The sequence below is a fragment of the Cyprinus carpio genome, chromosome A7 (assembly GCF_018340385.1).
Source record: "Cyprinus carpio isolate SPL01 chromosome A7, ASM1834038v1, whole genome shotgun sequence".
Classification (NCBI taxonomy): Eukaryota; Metazoa; Chordata; class Actinopteri; order Cypriniformes; family Cyprinidae; genus Cyprinus; species Cyprinus carpio.
Window position 1 is genome coordinate 25626178 of NC_056578.1, and position 21027 is coordinate 25647204.

The window sequence follows — 21027 nt, forward strand, 5'->3', positions numbered from 1 at the left end:
TGAACAACAAATACCCAAAATACTGCTAGATACTCAATGACGGTAATCTAAACTCACACTCCACAAGAATCATTGACCTCCTACTATAGACACTGGTAAGTTCTGACATTACAATGCACTCTGATGTGGTAGATGACTAATGCTATTAGGTCTTTCTAAGAAGTTTTTAAAAAAGGCCCCCCCCCCCCCCCTTTTTAACAGCAGTGTCTAACATCCCCGTAGCATAATACACAAGTTATGTGGACAAAAGCAAAAAGTCCGTGGCGCTTTGAGGTCAAGTCTCTTTGTCGCTCTCGCCCACAGAATAAAGCTCGCCCAGTCTTCTGAAGCGCGGTCCCCACTCTCTAAGGTAGTCATAGTTCTGGTCTGAGTCTGAGGAGGCCGTTTCGAGGGAACTCAGGGAGCCTGCGATGGAGCCCCTGCCCTCATAGCCGTAGATTTGGATGGAGTCGTATGGTGGAGCCGTGGGGTCGTTGTCTGCCTCGTGAAGCCGTACGTTGATGAATTCATCCACGTCTACTCCGTTCGGACCTGAGTGCTGACCCTGTCTGGGCATGAACTGCAGGTCAGGCTTGATGTCCTTCCTGGGCAGGTAGCCACTGATGCCATCTGGGTTCTGCAGGGTGGCGATGTCAAAGGCCTCCGTATCCTCCTCCCCACCTCCCTCATCATCGTAACGGATGATGTTCTCCCTCACGTCCTCGTCGTCTTTGATGATTAGAGGCTCGTTTTTGTGTCTCCTCAATGTCACATACAAGACCACAATAACTGAAAGGCACAAGAACATCCACTTAGTAAGTTCTACCCTTGCCTTGCGAAGGTTAGAGGTTTTGATTTTTTATTCTTTTTTATTTTTAAAAGTGCCTTTTCGATTCAAATGTTACACGCAAATCACAAAGTGGATTAGAAATGTAAAAATTAGTAAGAACTAAAAGAGGCAGCTGAAATGACCTACCGAGAAGTAGAATGATACAAGCTAGAATAGCAATCAGAGCTCCCATGCTGAGACCAATGGGAAGAACAAAAGCTTCGACGTTACACGACTGCACATTGCCTTCCCTGCTGCAGCTGCACACCTGGATGGTTAAAGTGTTCGTGCTGCTCATTGGAGGCTCGCCGTCGTCAGTCACGACGATGGGAAGGAGATATGTATCCTGTTTCTGTCGCCGAAAGGAATCGTGCTTGGCAAGAATGCTGATTGAGTTATCTGGGGAGAGATAAAGTTTGGCTGTGATGTATGAAATCAAAGACAATTCATACAAATAAATGGTAGGGAAACAACACAGTATTAAATTTATGACAAGACGATGTCTGTTCCGCCGATAAATAAACAGATGGATATAAATAGCTTCATCTCTGTTGTCAATCTTTTGCAAAGGCTACGGGAGTAGTGGAAGTGTCTCAGGGAGCGAGACAAAGAACCTGAGCAAAGTATTGGAGCTTCCACCGGAGCTTCCATTCAGAAGTTGTAACTTCATTATCTGCCCCCTCATACACCAAAGCATATGTTGAAGCTCTCCAGTGTCTCAAGGAGTTCCTTGAGTTGATACACTGCACAATGTCTCCCTAAAAGCCTTCAATTTTTATTTCAAAGAAGAAAATAAAATCAGCTACTGAGTGAAAGGTTTAGATAATACCTAAACGGATACAACAGAATAAGCAAGTTATGGAAAAAACATTATCACTTAATAGAGTATTGGGAGAAACTGGGACAATTTTAATGTATGTATGTATTTATTTATTGGTTCTCACAAGGGTGAACAGGAAGTTCATCATTTAAAACTATGGAATGAAAGGACATCACAAAGCTCACTGGAACAAATATTTGTAAACTAAACAGGGTCGGAATTTAATTTCCGCTCATAATCATGCTAATGAAAAATGTAAATATGGCTTTCTTTTTGTTTCCCTGAGATCACAAAGCAATTATCTGCAAAAGCGTTGAGCTGATTTATCAATGTAATTAAAGTTCCATTTTTTTTTCTCTGTGTCATTGTGTGTGAAGAACATTGTCCTGAACTAATGTATATTATTTCACCAAACAATATTCGCTGATATGCAGTCCTCGTTTCTATGTTTATCTGACTATATTTCAACGTGTCTATGCACAGCTACGGTCAAAGGGCATTTGAGCTTCACATAGAGTACTAGTCACAATATAACAAAATAAAGGCTAATATAATCTTCTGGTGGGATATGTGATCTATTATGTTGCGCTCGGGTATTCAATATCTCTCTCTCTTTTTTTTTTTCAGGTCACAATACCCTGAAGCTTAACTTTTAGGTCAAGATAGCTGAGGTGGTCCTGGCAGTTCCTAGCTCACATCGGCCTCTCCATGTCACCAGCCACTGAAGATTACAGTTATCATTACAGTTATCATCACAAACAAACCTCCTCAGCTCAGTTCCAGACCGTCCTGGTGTGTGCAGGTGGGAACCATCATAGACTGTATGTGTGCCTCTGTGATATACATATGCATATCTAGATCATTATTTGCACATTATCTTTGAAAACGAGTTGTCAGGAAAGATAATCACGCAATTAAGTGTGACTGAAAAAAATAAAAATAAAAATAGCAGCCATGATTTTATAGCAAGTGTCATGTACATGGGAAAAACATGATTAATAGTTTTATGACTGGAAGAGAAGGGTTATTATACTTAAAGTAATTAAAACTAAAAGTACTTAAAATGTTACTTGAAATAAATAAACACATTATAACAAACACACACACTCATACACTCACAGCAGAAGAGATGAGAAAGTGGCATTAGTGAATCAGATGCCTAAGGCTGTGCATCAAAGCCTGGTGTCCTTACAGAGCTTTCCCTTGTCTCTGTGATGGAGTGGCCATCTTTAACCTGAACTCGCTCATGCTGACTCAGAATACACGCTGCCTCTCAAGATATCACTGAGTTTGTCACTAATGACATTCTGCCTGTCTGCTACATCTTACAATTCTCAAGTTCTGTCTTTGTCTTAGTAGTCCATTGTTCAACACTTTTCCTATCAGTATTGTTCCATCTTTCTTTTTTATTTTTCTCCTTGAAAACTTTTTTTATATATACACCGATCCTCTTTGTGAGTTTCTTGTTCATTATATTAACAGAAATAAAATAGAATACTAAAGAGTAACACATTTAAATAATATTTAACAATAATAATATAAACAGCAACATTAATTTCTCCCTATCATGAATCAATTTTTTACATCTTTGTTTTCTATACAGAAGACTGAATATTTAAATATTACCATAATAATCTGCTTTGTATATTAGCATACACTTTAATTTTTGTGCTGTTCTGAATTCGGTAATTCCTTTTTCATACCTGAAACTATGGTTTATTTTTATAAACAATGATAAAGTATAGTTTTAGGTATAACTTTGTCTATAATAATAATAATAATATTTATTATTATTATTATTACTTTGTTCTCTCTTGAGTCTTTTAAGGCTATGATTTTATTCAAATGAATTCTATACTGAAATAAATGGTGGTAAAACAATTTTCATTCAGAAATTGCTAGTAAATTTAAGTTAATTAAAAGTTAATTACAAAGAAACATCTCAGGTTACTTGACTGTAACCCTGTTCTCTGAAAAAGCGGGAAGGAGATGCTGCGCATGAAACACTAATGAGAACATACTTTTTTTTTTTTGACCAGTTGTGAAGAATGTGTGTCAAACACGCCAAGAATTGGCTTAAATAACCTCGGCAGGTGACGTCATCTGATCACGTGCACCTGAGGGTTATAAATAGACGTGAAACGGACACATCTTCAGGTTACCCCTTTGTCTGAAGAGACGTCCATGCACGTCTACAGTGCAGCATTGAGGAGCAGCATCTCGTTCCCACTTTTTCAGGGAACAGGGTTACAGTCAAGTAACCGGAGATGTTCCCTATCAAAAGTTACTCTCGATGCAGCGCATCAAATGCTAATGGGAACAAAATACCAACGCTGCCACACTGGAAGTGTCTGGACCCCCAAGGTTGTGTAGTGTGTGCGCACAAACATCGAAGAGGTCTCAGACATGACTCTGGGATGTTGACTCAAAGACATGCGAGCCCTGAGTAGCATGAACGTCCAAACTATAGAATCTGAAAAATGTAAGTGGAGGAGACCAGCCTGCTGCATCACACACTTGCTGCAAGGGAACACCTCTTGCTAAAGCCATAAAAGATGCAACCCTCCTGGTTGAATGGGCCTTAACTCCTAGAGGCATAGCTTGACCACGCACCTCGTAGGCTAGGCCAATAGCATCCCTCACCCAAAGTGACATAGTTTGCTCATTCTTTCCCTAGCATATGAAAAGCTGCTTTGACTTACGCCACTGGCTGATGCGGTGTGCGTAAATCTGAAGAGCACATACTGGACACAGTAAGTGAAGTCTTTCCTGCTCCAGTGTCGTGAACGGCGGAGGGCAGAAGGCTTCAAGAACGACCAGATGTATGGTCGAGAATGGAACTTTTGGAAGATAATTAGGGTGAGGATGCAAAATAGCTTTGACCAGCCCAGGGGCAAAGTCTAGGCAGGACGGAGAGACTGACAGAGCCTGCAAATTCCCAAATCTCTTCGGAGAAGTAATAGCCATTAGAAAAACAACATGTAGGGTCAGAAAGCTGACAGCTGCTGACAGAAACCTGACAGGCGTCCACATAGACTCTGAGAGTACCAGGACATGTTCCTGAGGACAATTTCTCTAGCAGGAACTCCAGCACTGAAATAACTTGGCAGTGAACTGGGTCTACATGGTGTGCCATACACCAATTTTCGAAAATTTGCCATCTGAAGGCATAATTTCCTCTAGTGGAGGGAGCCCTAGCACTTAGAATGGTCTCTACTACGTCGGCTGGCAGCCCAGCATCTCTTAGTCAGACATGAAGATTCCAGAGCTCGGGCCAGGGATGAAATACTGTCCCCTGTGCCTGAGATAGGAGAAGTCAGAGATAAGTAGAGGGGACATTGTGCCATCTCATGTGAAGTAAAGAGGTCCACCTCTGCTCCATAAATTCTTTCCCAGATTTGACTGACTACTTAGGGGTGGAGTTTCCATTCCCCATGTGTCACAGCTTGTATGGACAGCAAGTCTGCTCCCATATTTATATGCCCAGAAATCTACATCGCCCTGAGGGACAGGAACTTGTCCTGTGCCCAACACAGAACCTTCTGCGCTAACTTGTTCAAGTGGCGTGACCGCAGTCCGCACTGGCGATTTATGTAAGAGACTACCGCCGTGTCGTCCACCCACACTAGGACATGGTAGCCTCTTAACTGCTGGAGGAAGTATTTCAGGGCCAGAAATAAAGCCTTCATTTAGAGGCAATTGATGTGCCATTAGAGAAGATGACCTCTTCAGATCCCTTGGGCTGGAAGGAAATCTAAGACCGCTCCCAGTCCTTGAGGGAAGCGTCTGTCGTTAGCATCTTGTGATGACAACACAGACTTTTGCAATGACAACATGTGCCTAGAGTGGGACCCAAAGTATAGATAGGGTATGAAGCCCCTGGCACGTAACCCTTATTCGCCTCTGGGGATTGGCCTTTGGATGAAATCCCCTGGCTCTGAGCCACAACTGAAATGATCTCATGTGCAAGAGGCCCAATGGTATCACCGTGGATGCAGTTGCCATGAGACCTAGAACTCTCTGAAAGTGATGAACAGTGACTTTCTGGCCTAGCTTGATGTTCTTGGGGTGTTTAAAATGGATTTGACGCTTGCAGGAGACAGCTATGCCCACATTGTGATCGAATCCCATACCACCCCCAAATACATTGTCTCTGAGCAGGACAGATAACACTTTCCTTGGCATTGAGTCCCAACCCCAGAAATTCGAGATGAGCTTGGACGACATCCCGATGTCGAAGTGCAAACTCTTGAGACTGAGCCAGAATCAGCCAGTCGTCTATGTAATTTAAAATGCAGATGCCCTGGAGTCGTAGAGGAGCTAGAGCTGGATCCATGCATTTCGTTTACGTGTAGGGTCTTTTTTTTTGACAAAGCTAGGCCGAATGGAAGAACCTGATACTGGCAAGCTCCGCCCCCGAAATCAAACCTTAGGAACTTCCTGTGTTGTGGCAAGATCTCGATATGAAAACATGTGTCCTTTAGATCGATAGTCACAAACCAATCGTCTGATTGGATCTGAGACACAATCATCTTGATTGTCAGCATTTTGAACTTTTATGTTCTGAGGTAGCGGTTCAACCCGCGAAGATCTAAAATCGGACGCAACCCCCCATCTTTCTTGGGAACGAGAAAATACCTCCTGCAATAGCCTGACTGTCTGACTGGCAGGGGAACACGTTCTATGACCCCTTTGTCCATCAGAGTTTGCAATTCCTGTGTCAACAAATGCGCTCGTTCTGGTTTCACAGAAGTGGAGACCACGCCGTAGAAACACGGAGGACAATACATTACATTTATGCATTTGGCAGATGCTTTAATCCAAAGTGACTTACAATGCATTCAGGCTATACATTTTTTTTTTAATCATGTGTGTTCCCTGGGAATCAAACCCACCACCTTTTGCGCTGCTAACGCAATGCTCTACCACTGAGCCACAGGAACACTCAATACGCAAACTGAATCCTGTAGTCTTTCAGTGGCTCTCCCCGAGGGGACAAACCCTTTGTCCTGGGCATAGCTTCAGGCCCTTTCTTTGGTCGTAATGAATGTTCTTAGGTCCAGCTTCATCTGTGGCTGTTAAGTGCTACAAGCTGCTCCCCAGTCTTTACGAGGGGGCGCGTGACTCGCCACACTCTCTCTTTGAGCCTCCTGCCCCAGAGGAGCTGGAACGGGTTGGGACTGGGCTTTTTTATTTTTTTTCTCTTTCCCGACAGCCCCGACAATTGAGCACAGTGAGTGAGAGAGTAATAGTAGCTTACAATTTAATGTTAATGAAATCTCAAGATAACATTTAATGCCTTCATAATGTGTATTTCTTAACTGTAATTTCACCACTGCAAACAATAAAATATTACGGAATCCCCTGTGTTTTACCGCTGCTGTATTCCCCATGAATGTCTCGTGGATAGAGAAGGGGAGGCCGGAAGCACAATTCAAAAACTGAGATTCTGGCCTCCATTGATAAAAAAATGTACCAATCAGGATCGAGTTTTTCTATGCATCAGGAGAGTGGCTCTATTTCTTAATGGCTTACACAATTTACAGAGGAGGCTAGCCTCCCTTGGTTTATCAACCAATCGCCGTTAAGATCTCAATGACATTGTAATATGCTTGAACGACTATGTGGCGCCTATAATGTAGTAAATATACAGGGGTGAGATATTAAATATTTGGTTACACATTATTTTGATAGTCCACTTTAGTCATTCTACTAACGATAAGTAACATTGTAACTACATGTCAACTACATGTCAACTAATTCTCATTAATTTGCAACTACAAATCTACTAACTTTCAGAGTAGACTGTTAGGGTAGATTTAGGGTTAGTGTTAGGGGTAGGTTTAGGGTTAGTATAAGTTGACAATAAGTTGACAAAGAAAGTGTTAGAAGATATTAAACAGAGAGTCTACTAATACTCTACTAACTGCTAGTTGACATATAGTTGTAAAGTTACTTACTGTTAGTAGAATGTCTAAAGTGGACTATCTAAATAAAGTGTTATCAAATATTTTATTGCAAATAAATTTACAAAGCTCCCTTTTGAGCAGCAGCTAAAAATAAAAAATGAAGGAAGACACACACCTAATCTGAACATAAAACAATCTTCATTATGCACCTGAACGCCCTGTTTTAGAAACAAATTATTTAGTAAAACTGAGTGGCTAACAGGCTCAGTGAATGTGAACAAACTCTTCTGCTGGCTTTGTCTTCTATTTGACAAATCAACTGGAGGATTCAATTCATGGATTATGACTGGTTTCAATGATATGAAGAATTTAGCAAGAGCTATGGAAAGACATGCAAAGTCTCAGAGCCACATATCTTCCGTTCTTAAGCTGAAGTTGTTCGGGCGGGTATGAATCGATGAGGCACTCAGCCAGGCTGCTGCCACTGGGATACTGCAGCATGATGAGCAGGTGGTGAAAAAACGTGATCTTTTGCGCAAACTGATTATTGCTGTTCTATATGTGGGCCAACAAGAACACGCATTTCGTGGTGACAATGAGTCTGCTACAAGTAAAACAAAGGGAATTTTGTTTCAGAGTTTGACCCAGCACTTGCAGAACATCTAAAAACATCCATAATTTTCAAAGGTACTTCAAAATCAGTTCAAAATGACATAATTGACAGTATGACCACTATTGTAAATAATGAAATAGATCAAGAAATTCAGTCAACTGATTTCTTTGCCATACAAGCAGATGACACTACCGATGTATCATGTAAATGCCAGCTGTCCATCATTCTCCGTTATGTGAATGTCAGTGGCGCTATGTGTGAGAGATTTCTGAGTTTCCACAACGTTAGCGATGACAGAGATGTCAAATCACTTTCTGAAGTGTTAATGAAAGTAATACAGAAGTCAGCCCAGAGGCCAAGTTAAACATATGACGGCGCAAGTTCTATGAGTGGGCAGTGAGGGGGTGTGACGGCACTTGTGAAAGAACAGTGCCCACATGCACTTTTTATGCACTGTTACGCCCATAGATTACATTTGGTGTTGGCACAGGGGACGAAGAGTATTCAAGATGCCAAGATGTTTTTAGCCGGAATGGACTGTTTCCACAATTTTTTCGCTCGATCACCCAAAAGGACCGCTTTACTGCCTGAGGTTGACAATTTCAGTTTGAATTCCCGGAGACTTGGCACTGCAGGGTGAAGATCCATGCGTCGGTGACTTTTATCGATCTCTGTTCTATGAAATTATGGATGCAGTCGTCTTGGAGGTGTGTTTGGGGTCGTTATCACGTTGGAATACTGCCCTGCAGCCCAGTCTCCGAAGGGAGGGGATCATGCTCTGCTTCAGTATGTCACAGTACATGTAGCTCCAGTGCCGGCAGCACTTATGCAGCCCCAAACCATGACACTACCACCACCATGCTTGACTGTAGGCAAGACACACTTGTCTTTGTACTCCTCACCTGGTTGCCGCCTGAACCAAATAAGTTTATCTTGGTCTCATCAGACCAGAGGGCATGGTTCCAGTAATCCATGTCCTTAGTCTGCTTGTCTTCAGCAAACTGTTTGCGGGCTTTCTTGTGCATTATCTTTAGAAGAGGCTTCCTTCTGGGGCAACAGCCATGCAGACCAATTTGATGCAGTGTGTGGAGTATGGTCTGAGCACTGACAGGCTGACCCCCCACTACTTCAACCTCTGCAGCAATGCTGGCAGCACTCATACATCTATTTCCCAAACACAACCTCTGGATATGACACTGAGCATGTGCACTCAACTTCTTTGGTCGACCATGGCGAGGCCTGTTCTGAGTGGAACCTGTCCTGTTAAACCACTGTATGGTCTTGGCCACCGTGCTGCAGCTCAGTTTCAGGGTATTGGTAATCTTTTTATAGCCTACCCCATCTTTATGTAGAGCAACAATTATTTTTTTCAGATCCTCAGAGAGTTCTTTGCCATGAGGTGCCATGCTGAACTTCCAGTGACCAGTATGAGAGAGTGAGAGCTATAACACCAAATTTAACACACCTGCTCCTCATTTACACCTGAGACCTTGTAACACTAATGAGTCACATGTCACCGGGGAGAGAAAATGGCTAATTGGGCCCAATTTGGACATTTTCACTTAGGGGTGTACTCACTTTTGTGGCCAGTGGTTTAGACATTAATGGCTGTGTGTTGAGTTATTTTGAGGGGACAGCAAATTTACACTGTTATACAAGCTGAACAGTCACTACTTTACATTGTAGCAAAGTGTAATTACTTCAGTGTTGTTAACACCTTCAGTGTGACCGGCTCTAAATCATGTGTGTAATCAGACCAATGGATAGGCGAGACATCATAGCCGGGTGAAGTCAGAGACCAGGAAGTATAAAAGCACGTGCGGCGAAGCCGGCATTTAGCCTTCTGTCTTTCAGCAAGCGCTCTGTGTGTGTGTCAGTCACTATCTGTTTGTGAGTCTTATTTAGTGTTGTTTGTCCACTGATAAGCTCCATTATGTCAAAGCTTCAATCAAGAGAATTTTGGGCGAGAGCAGGCAACATTCAGGCTGTGTGTTTTCCCTGCCCACAAAAAAAAAGAAAAAAAAATAGGGGTAGGGGCACATGCAGTTTGTGTGTTGTCATCTTGAGAGTAAAGCTTTTCTCGCTGTTAAGCGGTCCGCTCTCGCTGGGCACGCTCCAAGGAGTGTGTCCGTGTGTGCGATCTTGTGGTTGTGGTCCCACTGCTGCTGAGGCACGGCGGCGACCGAGATTGCGGTGATCGCACATGATCTGACGGACGGGTTGGAGACAGCTTGTCCTATCTCCACCCATGTTCCCTAGATCAAGAGCTTGTTCTTGAGGCTTGGAAGCCCGCGCTCCGGTTTCTTCCCCCTCTGAGTGAGAGCTCGCTGCAGCGTTCATCTTTCTCTGAATAGAATGATGTTGTTTGTGTGACTGAGTGAAAAAAAAAAATAATAATTTGCGTGCTGCCGAGGCAACACGTATATTACATCATTTCGTTTTTGATGTTAATTTTTCTACACCAGACCGTGTTTACTCGTCTGGTTGTTTGGCTACATTTAATTCTGAGGAATAAAATGAAATACTTATCTGACTATGAGAAGTTAGATATACAGGGGCTCTTGGGATATAATTTCTTGAGTGAGAACATGTGTTTACCTCTCTTCCTCTGAGGAGGTTGAGGTGGTCAGCAAGGGCTGCTGGGCGGGAGCAGTCATAACCCTACCGTGTTCCAGCCCCTCGTGCTGGGGGTGTCACTTCTCGCACTCCGCAGGGTCTAGAGTCAGAGTGGTGCTCCCAGGATGAAGGCTTCTAGCAGAAGGCGGTTCTGCGGACCGTCATTCTCGCTGGATAGTCTTCGTCGTTAATGTCACGATGCCTAAGGCCTAGGACTTTTTGAGGGCCAGCTCCCTCTGAGGAAGAGCTGTGTACACTGCATTACATGGTGCCTGTCTCTCCTAAGTTCCCTCAGGAGACTGATCTGCTAACCCTGCTGGTGTTCCAGGGCACAGTGGTTTCCGGCGAGCGCTTCTCTCAGTTACTGCCCGGAAACATAGCAGTACTAAGAGGCTCACTACCTCTACCGTGGTCTCAAGAGCAGCTAGTACCGTCCTCCCCTGCCGGTCCGCCTCTTCAGAGCACCGAGCTAGTTGCTCTAGGCGCACCAGAGGCCAGTCTCGTGAAACTGGTTCCCTTAGGAGGTCACAAGGCAGTGTGGGAGCCCCTGCCAACTGTGCTTCATTGGGTCCTGCCCCGAGCAGGCTCTGGTCTAGTCTTCCTAGCAGACAATGTGGGTCTGAGGACCGTCGTTTTTAATAGGAGACTTCTGCTTTGAGAGTCCTGATACTGTGGCTCAGAACCTCGGAGGGCTGGCCCCTCTGGGGAAGAGCGGTGTACAACGCATTACATGGTGCCCGTCTCTCCTCAGTGCCCTCAGGAAATTGATCTGCCAACCCTGCCGGCGTTCCAGGGCGCAGCGGTCTCCGGGGAGCGTTTCTCTCAGTTACTGCCCGGAAACGTTGTGGTGCTAAGAGGCCCGCGACCTCCATGGAGGTTTCCAGAGCAGCTAGTTCGGCCGACTCCTGCCGGTGCGCTGCTTCAGGTCACCGAGCTAACTGCTCTGATGACAACAGAGATCAGTTTCGAGAGGCTGATTCCCTTAGTAGACTATTTGGCACCGTGAAAATTACTGCCAAATGTGTCTCAATGGGTCCTGCACACTGTAGTGAGAGGCCACAGAATCCAGTTCGGTTCTCCTCCGCCTCAATTCAACATGGACTTTCACACCCTGGTGGGCCCCGAGCAGGCTCTAATACTGGAACAGAAGTAGACACTCTCTGAGGACGGCGGCCATCTAGGTGGTTCCTCCTCACATAGCAGAGTCCGGGTCCTACAGCCGGTACTTCACAGTTCCGAGGAAGGATGAGGTGTTGTATCCTGTTTTAGATCTGTGTCTTTTGAACCGCTCAGTCAGGGGACTGAAGTTCAGCACGCAAGTTCATCTCAGACCAAGTCTGAGGACTAGTGTGTCACGATTGATCTAAAGATGCACTTATCTCCATCCTTCCTCATCGGAAGTTCCTGAGGTTTGCTTTTGGGGGCAAGAGCCTACCAATACTGGTTCTTCCTCTGGCCTTGCACACTCACATTTACATTTACATTTAATCATTTAGCAGACACTTTTATCCAAAGCGACTTACAAATGAAAACAATAGAAGCAATCAGACCAACGAGAGAACAACAAAAGTATACAAGTGCCATGACAAGTCTCAGTTAGTCTAGCACAGAACTTGTAGCAAGGTTTTTTTTTTTTTTTTTTTCAATAATAGAATAGACAAGAAAAGAAAAGGTAAGTGCTAGTATTAGTTGGTCAAGTGCTGGCGAAAAAGATGAATCTTTAGATGTTTTTTGAAAATGAGTAAAGACTTGGATGTTCGAATTGAGATTGGGAGGTCATTCCACCAGCCGGGCACAGTCCAGGAAAAGGTCCGTAAAAGTGATTTTGAACATCTTTGGGATGGCACCACAAGGCGCCGTTCACTTGCAGAACATAAGCTTCTGGAGGGCTCATAAGTTTGAACTAGTGAGTTTAGGTATATCGGTGCCGTGCCAGTGGTCGTCTTGTAGGCAAGCATCAGTACCTTGAATTTGATGCGAGCGGCTACTCTCACCCCACATTTTCACGACTCAACCACATCGACGATTGGTTGATATTAGCTCAATCAGAGCGGATGGTGGTTCGGCATCGAGGTATCGTTCTCGCTCACACGAAAGAGCTGTGGTTAAGACTTAATGCCAAGAAAAGTGTGCTTTCTCCGGTACAGAGAACCACTTATCTGGGCGTGGTGTGGGATTCGACCATGATGCAGGCACGTATGTCACCTGCTCGGATCGAGTCGATCCTCACTGCAGTCACGTGAGTGAGAGAAGGCCGGTCACTCACTGTCAAGCAGTTTCAGAGATTGCTGGTTCTGATGGCAGCTGCATCCAATGTGATACCTCTTGGCCCGCTGCACCTGAGACCCCTACAGTGGTGGTTCAAGATCAAAAGTTCTCCCCGAGGGGAAACCCACTTCGCATGATCAGGGTCATGCGGCAATGCCTATGTGCCTTGGACATGTGAAGAAAGCCTTGGTTCTTGTCTTAGGGCCCGGTGCTGGGAGCTCCTTGTCACCGCGTAATGCTAGCGACGGACGCGTCCCTCACCGGCTGGGGTGCGGTCATGAGTGGCCACCCTGCCCGTGGTCTGTGGAATGGTCGCCATCTGACATATCATATAAACTGCCTGAAGATGCTGGCTGTGCTTCGAGCACTACAACACTTTCTCCCAGACCTAAGAGGTCACCATGTGTTGGGGTGGTCTCTTATATCAACCACCAGGGGGGTCTGCGCTCACGCCGTTTGTACAAACTAGCATACCAGATCCTTGTGTGGTCCCTGGGCAAACTTCTGGGCATCTGAATATGGGAGCAGACATCCTGTTGAGGCAGGGGCCAAGGCCCAGGGAATGGATGCTTCACCCTGAGGTGGTGAAGCAGATATGGAGAATTTTGGCCAGACTCAGCTGGACCTGTTTGCGGCTCGATAGACATTGCACTGTCCCCTCTGGTTCTCTCTCTGACTCATCCAGCTCCATGTGGGCTGGATGCCATGGTACAGACGTGGCCGAGGCTTCGTCTGTGTAAGGGAAACAGGTCAATTTAGCTCAAAGGGAATCATTTAAGATTTTAAAGGGAATTTGAACAGAATCACTGTTTCACGGCTGATCACTGAAATGGCCAGCGATTCACTGAACGAGCCGTATAACAGCAAATCTGCGCTGGATATTAATATCCAAAGTATAGTGAAAACACTATTAATTAGCACAGTAACAAGATCGGCAGTTTAAGACATTAACTTGTGAGCACAAAACACAAGATACTTCTCTTTTCAATATAAATAAGGCTTTATTAGATAAATCTAAGACATATAAACTAATCTAACACATAAGCACACGCACTCACACATTCACACAAGTTGCAGGAAGATAGAAAGTTAGGAAAGAGTGAGTTTAAGAGAATGAAAATGTGAAATCCCAAGTTTACAGCAATACGTGAAATTGCATAGACATGAACAAACACTAATCACTTAATTAACCCTCGCACTGAGTTTCTCAATGAGGTTAAAATTATATTAGATAACACCAGTACAGATGTGAGTCTGGAGGTTACTTGCGTTGCCTGTTTAACGGGGTTCCCTTTGTTGTCGCTGAAAAGGGGGTTTCCCGAAGTTGCTGATTGGCTGGAAGTTCAGTAGTCGTTGAAGTGACGTCTTGGGAAGCCCGTGGTTGGGCGTTGGCTGAAGATGCGGAGTTGTGGGCTGGCTGAAGTTTAACGGGAACTCGAGGTCAGACTCGGAGACACGGCGTTACAAAACTTAACTCAGAACACGAACTCTCAAACGGAAAAGAAAAGAAGTAAAGTTTGACGAGACTAGGTGGTGTTTCTTCTCATCGTGGCTAAGTAGCAGCAGGCGTGCAGGCCGAAGCACGCTGGAACAGCGCTCGAAGAACGCTAAAAGTGATGACAAAGCATGACTAAAAGCTTAAACTACAAGCAAAGCTAAAAGCCGGCATGACTGATAGCAAAAGCTTGACAAAAGCTAAAAGCTAAAAAAAAGCTTAAACTACAAGCAAAGCTAAAAGCAAAATTTGATGGTGTCCTGAGTATTTAAACTGGCATTTTGGCCACACCTCAAATGTTGTCTTGACCAATTAGATACTGTCTTTTCTCAGGGTGTTGCATTGTCTGTCCCACCCATTCATAAATCATATGTTATCTTATCAAGCTCGTGGTCCGAATTTTCCCGCTCTTGCAGGGTATAATTTGGACATGATTCCTATAACAAGAATATGATACATTTGACAAATAACTGATGGTCAGAAACGTTTCAAGCAAGAATATTTGAACACACACATACTAAACATGAATATGATCCCTTAAGCTATTCAAGAGTTTTTTAAAAAGACATACACAATAAGTGATTAGAAACATTAAAATCAAATGTGTCGGTTACATAAATGATATGGAGTTAAGCAATGGACTGATATCCATTTAGAAGTCTTTTTTGAGTTCATTTTGGTGCATATATGCATTGGAAGGCATTCTCTGTGCCATTCTGGGGAGAAAGGATATGTCCTGTGAAGACCAGAGGGGTTAACAGGTCTCCTTAGGAATTTCAGTCTGGTTTTGCTAGGTGGGGGGAAGTCAATCCAACGATCTTGTTTACTCATGGCTTTACATGTGAGGTCCAGACTGTCCATTTCTTCGATTACTTGCCCCAAATTAGACAATCTCTTCTTCGAATTGAAATTGTCAATAATTGTTCTAATGGTGTTAATGTTGAAAGCTGTTCTGTGAAAGAGTTGGTTAGTTATCTTGCTTCAGACTGTGGTGCTAGGAGTTGATTTACAACATCCTGCCTTTCTGTGGAATTCGGCTCATGTTTCAACCAGGCTCCCGATCGAATCTTTAATTTGTCTGGTTCACGCTACATACCCCCCTTCGATCGGCGAGGTGTTTAGCTGAAGACATCGTCGATCGCTGGAGAAACAAAGGCAGAAGAAGCAGACAAACACAGCAAACAACAAGACCACACCTCCATGACAGTTACTGTACTGGTGCAGGCATCAGGTGATTTAGGTACACGTGGTTAAGTTCCATTAGTCAATGTAGTTTAGTACATTGAGGATAATTTAGATCATTTTGGAAATCATTGTTTTATTTTGATTCGCCAATCAAATTTGTGGTTAACTTTGTTTAGTTCTTCTAGGTTGTCTTAATTTAAACATTTACCATTAATTTTCAAGTAACATCATTTGCAATGAAATGAGTTGACCTATCGTGCATGGAGCTCTCTGGCTTCCATTCAGTTTAGAGTGGCTGGCTGATATTAGGTGTGGTGAGTCAATCCTAATATCAGACCGTCGACCCTTGCAGGGTGTCTAGGTGTTTCACCTACTCAGGAAAGAGGGGAAGGAGAAGGATAGGTAAAAGAAGACAAAAAACAAAACAAACAAAACAAAGCTGCTGTGGGTTTTCCTAGCATGGCTTACAACTGCTGTTGAGCTAGGATGTCATGTGCAGCTAGTGTGTCATGTACCTTAACTTAGTGTCAGATGTTATAACCTATTGTGAGGATGACTGCATGTTTCTTCATGGAGGGTATATGTAACTTTGTTATACTAAAATTTGGACATTCTACCTGTGGGAAGAATAGGTTTGTTGAATGTGTTATCAGTAGATGTGGTTACCTCTGGGTGTAGGTAATGTTGTGTGTGTTGAAGGTGTAGTGTATGTGTGGTCAGATCTTTTTCAGTCTGTGTTGTCTCCCCCCTTTGCTTGTATGTCACTGAAAACTGGCTCTCTGCATCCTTGGCTTGGATGAGGGCGTGTCCATGGTCTAATGGGGGTCAGTCCAGCAAGGCAGGAAGTTCTTTAGCAGACAGTCGGAGGTAGTTTGGCATGGCTGTGTGAAGCTGGGTTGCAAAACTTTGTCTCCTATGTTGCACTCTTCTTGTGGTGCCTTCTGGCTGTGGCAGACTTTCTGACCTTCTGTGCTCTGGTGGTTGCTGTTGCACAGACAGGGATGTGGTTCTTTGAGTTGGAGTTCATTTGACAGTTTGTTAGTGAGCGTTGGGTGACTGAGGTGATGTTTTTTAGTACCTCAGATTTTTCATCAACGGTTGGCCGTGAAAGACTTGTTCAATCCGGGTGGTTGTTGAACAGGTGCTTGTCATCTCTGATGTGGTGCACCAGGTGATCACCGGCCTTCCGTTCTGTCGCTGGTCACTGCAAGCATGACTCAACTTTGTGGTCATAAGTGTGAAACTGGTCTTGAAGGAACTCTCTCAGTTGTCTCATGACTTGTTCCATGTCTTCTGACGGTAAGCTTTAATGTTCTTGTGAATACTCAGCACTGGGCATGTCTGAGTGGTGCTGAGGTGGGTTTCGTTGTCGCTTACCTACATGACTTGCTCTTGGATGAGTCAGGTGATTACCTTTGGATGTCTGGTTAGGTTTCCAGTTGTTCTATTCCTTTTGGTTTCTTGAGAAGCGTGGCTGGTCCCATGGATTTTTCCAGCGGTTGGGCTGAAAGCGGTTGTGGACATGGGTGTCACGTTCTCTGTGCTCTTGATGGAAGACTCTGGTGTTGTGATGCCACTGGGTGTCGTCCAGTGCAAGGCTTGAGTCTTTGTTGACAGAGTTCAAGAGTGTGGATGTTTTGTTACCTTTCTTTGAGGCCATCTTCTGCTTGTTATAGGCCTTCTGTGTTAGGTCACGCAACTGTTGGATGGTCATGGAGTGTGGACAGGCCGTGACGCCTAGATGGTGACTGACTCCAGGGTGCAGATTCTTTAGGAAGAGGCTTTTGAAGTTCACATCCTCTTCAAGGTCAGGCTTGTTGTGTGCACCAAAGTAGGCTTGTCGGAGTCGGTTGTAGTAAGCTTGTGGAGTCTCTTGTCGACCTTGTTTGGTTTCCAAGGCAGTCAACAGTCCATGTTCAGACTCTGGGTCTGTAAACTCTTTAATCAGGACCTCACGAAGTCGCTGGTAGTTTGACTTTGTTTGACTGGGCTGTCGATCTAGGAAGTTTCGTACCTCTGGACTGGACGTGGCTCTGAGGATGTATAATCGGTCTCTGTCAGTCACATGAGGTCTCATTTCCAGATGAAATTCGATATCTTGCAGGTAAGCCTGGATGTCGTGGCCCTCTGTGGAGTTCGGGTTGAACCTGCTGATGTTTTCAGACAGCTTGTTGAGGTCTTTGATGGTCATCCCGTGTGCAGCTTTAAGGTCTTGGACGGGAGGTTTACTTTCGTTGGCAGGAAAGGGTTGTGTGGCGAAGGCAGGTGAGGTTTTAGGTTGTGGCCTTTCGCTCCTTTCGTCATATGCCAGTTCTTGGACGTGGGACTCTGCTCTGCTCAGCAGTGATGAGGCTAAGAGAAGTTTCTCTTTTCTTGGCTCTTGTTTATGCTTGTAAGCATATTGGAGTTCTTTTCTGACCATGTAGAGCTCATCGTTGGTATCGTCTAGTTGTTGGGTCAGATTGTCCATTTCAGTTCTGTACCTTTCAAGATGGTCTTCCACAGCACTGATTTCAGAATTCTTATCTCTGATGTCATTCTTGGTTTTCTCTAGTAGCTGTTCGGCATACTGGGGTCTGTTTACCAGGTCTCTCTGGGCAGCTGTTGCATGTTGCTGGTCGAGCTGAGCTGCTGCCAGGGCTGCTTGGAGCTTCTTAACTTGTTCTGTTGTTTCCTGCTCCCTCTCGTTGGGTGCTTTGAGTTGATCTTGAACTTTCACTTCCAGCTTGTCTATGCGATGTTGAGCATGTGTCAGCTCCTCTTGAAGGTGGGTGATGTGCTTGTCGCTCAGTTTCGGCTGGGATGTGAAGGCATAGCTTAGGGAGCTGGTGATCTTGACTAGCTCCTCGTGGTTGTTGTTGTGGCTTGAATCTTGTGTCAGGAATCTTCTCAGGATTAGGATTATTATTAAAAATAATAACAGTTCAAATGTCTTGGGGGTGAGGCTGTCTGTCATGCCTCTCAGCCAAGTGTTCACATCTTCCCCATGGGCAATGGGGTCTGCAGTCTGCGGCATGTTGGCACGCTGAGGAGAAGAGAGACTGACACAGATCTGTGTGGAGTAAAGCCTATGTGTGTTGGGACAACTAAGTGTTGTGTCAGTGATTGTGAACCACTAGTGAAGTGTGGTGATGACTGTGCTGGTCTCAGGATGTCTAAGTAGACTAGAGATGCGAAGACTTTGTCACTCTAATGAGGAAGAGGAAAAGAGAGAAAGAGGTGAAAAACAAAATCAATGACAAGCAACAATTTCTGTTTTTCAAATGAGGAAAATTAATTTTCCCAATTAAATGTTATCAAGAAGGTAAACAATATTATTAAATCTCTTGTTTTGGACAAAAGAATACAATAATAATGCTGATATCTCTTTCCTTAGTCTGACAGGATTGACACCGTACACCTTACAGTTGGACCGCTCACCAGGGAGGCTGCGAAGGCAACAGTTGTTCAACACGTATCTCTATTAAATTGATCTCAGCGTTGGATGAGATGCTAAAACTTGGATTGCGTTTCCAAATGTAGGGAGGTTAGGAAGAACAAAGGAGAGGTTGATTACAATCAAATTCATAAGGGTGATTCGTCTTCTTTGACAAGATTGCGTATTTCATTCACTTAGAATTGATTGATGGTTCTTACATGTCCCTACAAATGTTAAAAGTGAAGAGGAAAGGAAAGGAGAGAGAGGGACGGAAATGGTAAGTCTCAGTAGAGGTTATCTCAACTACGAGGAGAGCGTTGTTTTAGTTGCTGCACAACTAATCAAACAAAATAAACTTTAAGTGAAAGAGAGTTGTCTTTCTAATTTATTTGAACTCGTAGTGAGGGATAACAATGTCTCCTTTTAGGGCTCAGGTGTGTCGTTCCCAAGCTAGGATACACAGAAATTAAAAAGTAATAAATGGGCAAAATAAGCAAAAAAAAATTAAATTAAATAGAGGGAGATATAAATAAAACAATAGTGGCTAAGTGTATAACCAAAACAGGAAGAAAGAGGGGTAAACGCAATAAAATAAGTACAGGTCTGAATAGAATATATTCAGATAGGTAATAAATAAATTAGGTAGAATAAGTTTACTTAAACTTTCAAAGTTCAAGGCTTATTCGTACCTAAAATAATTAGGCCCAAAAAGAATACCAGAAGTAATGATCATATGAAATGATCTAAGAGGGAAATCTGAATGATTAAAAAATCAATTTAATGTTTTAATTAAATTTGAATTTGAGACAATTAATAATTGTGAGTCAGTATTTCCCTTTCTAGTGAAATGCAAATAAATGGTATCGTGAGAAAAGAGAGAAATAAGAGAGAGAGAGAGACCAACAAGTGTTAGTTGAGATGTCTAAAGGGTTAAATCACTTTAGCGTTGCACAAACAGACACTATTCAACCACTGGATGTTAATGCTAACGGCTAACCTTTGAGGCTAGTGGCTTTAGCATAGACTTCAATGTAAATACAACTGTTTCGTTAGCTTAGCAACACCGTGGAGTTTGTTTACATTAGCGTCGATGCGCTGCGCGTGCGCAGTTCAAAGTTGCTCCGGAAGTAGGTTAAGACTTCCGTGTCACGGTCGTAACTGTGGCAACCAAAACAAACTCTAGTGGACTAGCACATGAATCATTGCATTGCAAGTACAGTTAAGCATGTTACATGAAATGTCGGCGCATTTCAACACTGTACAAATAACAACACCGCGTTTAGTTGGTTTTGCGATGTGGCGCTTAAACTCTCAGTTCGTATAGAGTTAACTTTAACTTTATTCGAATAGCAGCTTCTTGCTGTAGTTAAGGGAAATCAGCGATCTCGGCGGATCTGATCCGTGCCAGTTTCTCTGGACACAGACACAAACACAACAGGGTTTCTTCGCTGTTGGTACAAACTTAAAATTTACTTGATCAAGCTTTTAAAAACACTCCCATCACACTCGGACACACGCAGTGTTAAGCGAGATTGCATTCACTTTCTGAACAAGGAAAAATTATTCTCTAATATTAACCCAGGGAGTCGAATAGCATTTGATTCGGCAGTGGAACACGCACTGCAATCAAGCTATGAATAACGAGGCTTTGATAAATAGATTGAGGAACACGCTCAACACTATTCTTTATTCACCGATTTATTTCCCTTTGAATTAACGTTACTGTACAGCAGTTTAGCTCCGTTCAGCGAACGGTGACTGAGATTCCCTGCCGGGAGTATAGCTTTTGAGAGGCACTGGAACACGCAGTGAAATCAATTTAGCTATAAACAAGGCATTACAAAAATGAGGAACACGCTCAATTTCTACCTTATTGTACGATCTCAGATGTTAAC

General features: G+C 43.7%; 1 protein-coding gene across 3 annotated transcripts in view; it reads right to left on the bottom strand.

Moving 5' to 3' along the window:
- LOC109108582 (cadherin-8-like) overlaps nucleotides 1-21027 on the bottom strand; it is a 128532-nt gene that overhangs the window by 536 nt on the left and 106969 nt on the right. For all 3 annotated transcript variants that reach the window (XM_042760596.1, XM_042760595.1, XM_042760594.1), the window contains 2 exons: nucleotides 956-1207; nucleotides 1-768 (listed from right to left, as the gene is read on the bottom strand). The exon at nucleotides 1-768 is cut by the window's left edge and continues 536 nt beyond it. In XM_042760596.1, the coding sequence (XP_042616530.1) occupies nucleotides 275-768; nucleotides 956-1207 (746 nt within the window). In that variant the 3' untranslated portion in view covers nucleotides 1-274. The remainder of the gene's footprint in view (nucleotides 769-955; nucleotides 1208-21027) is intronic.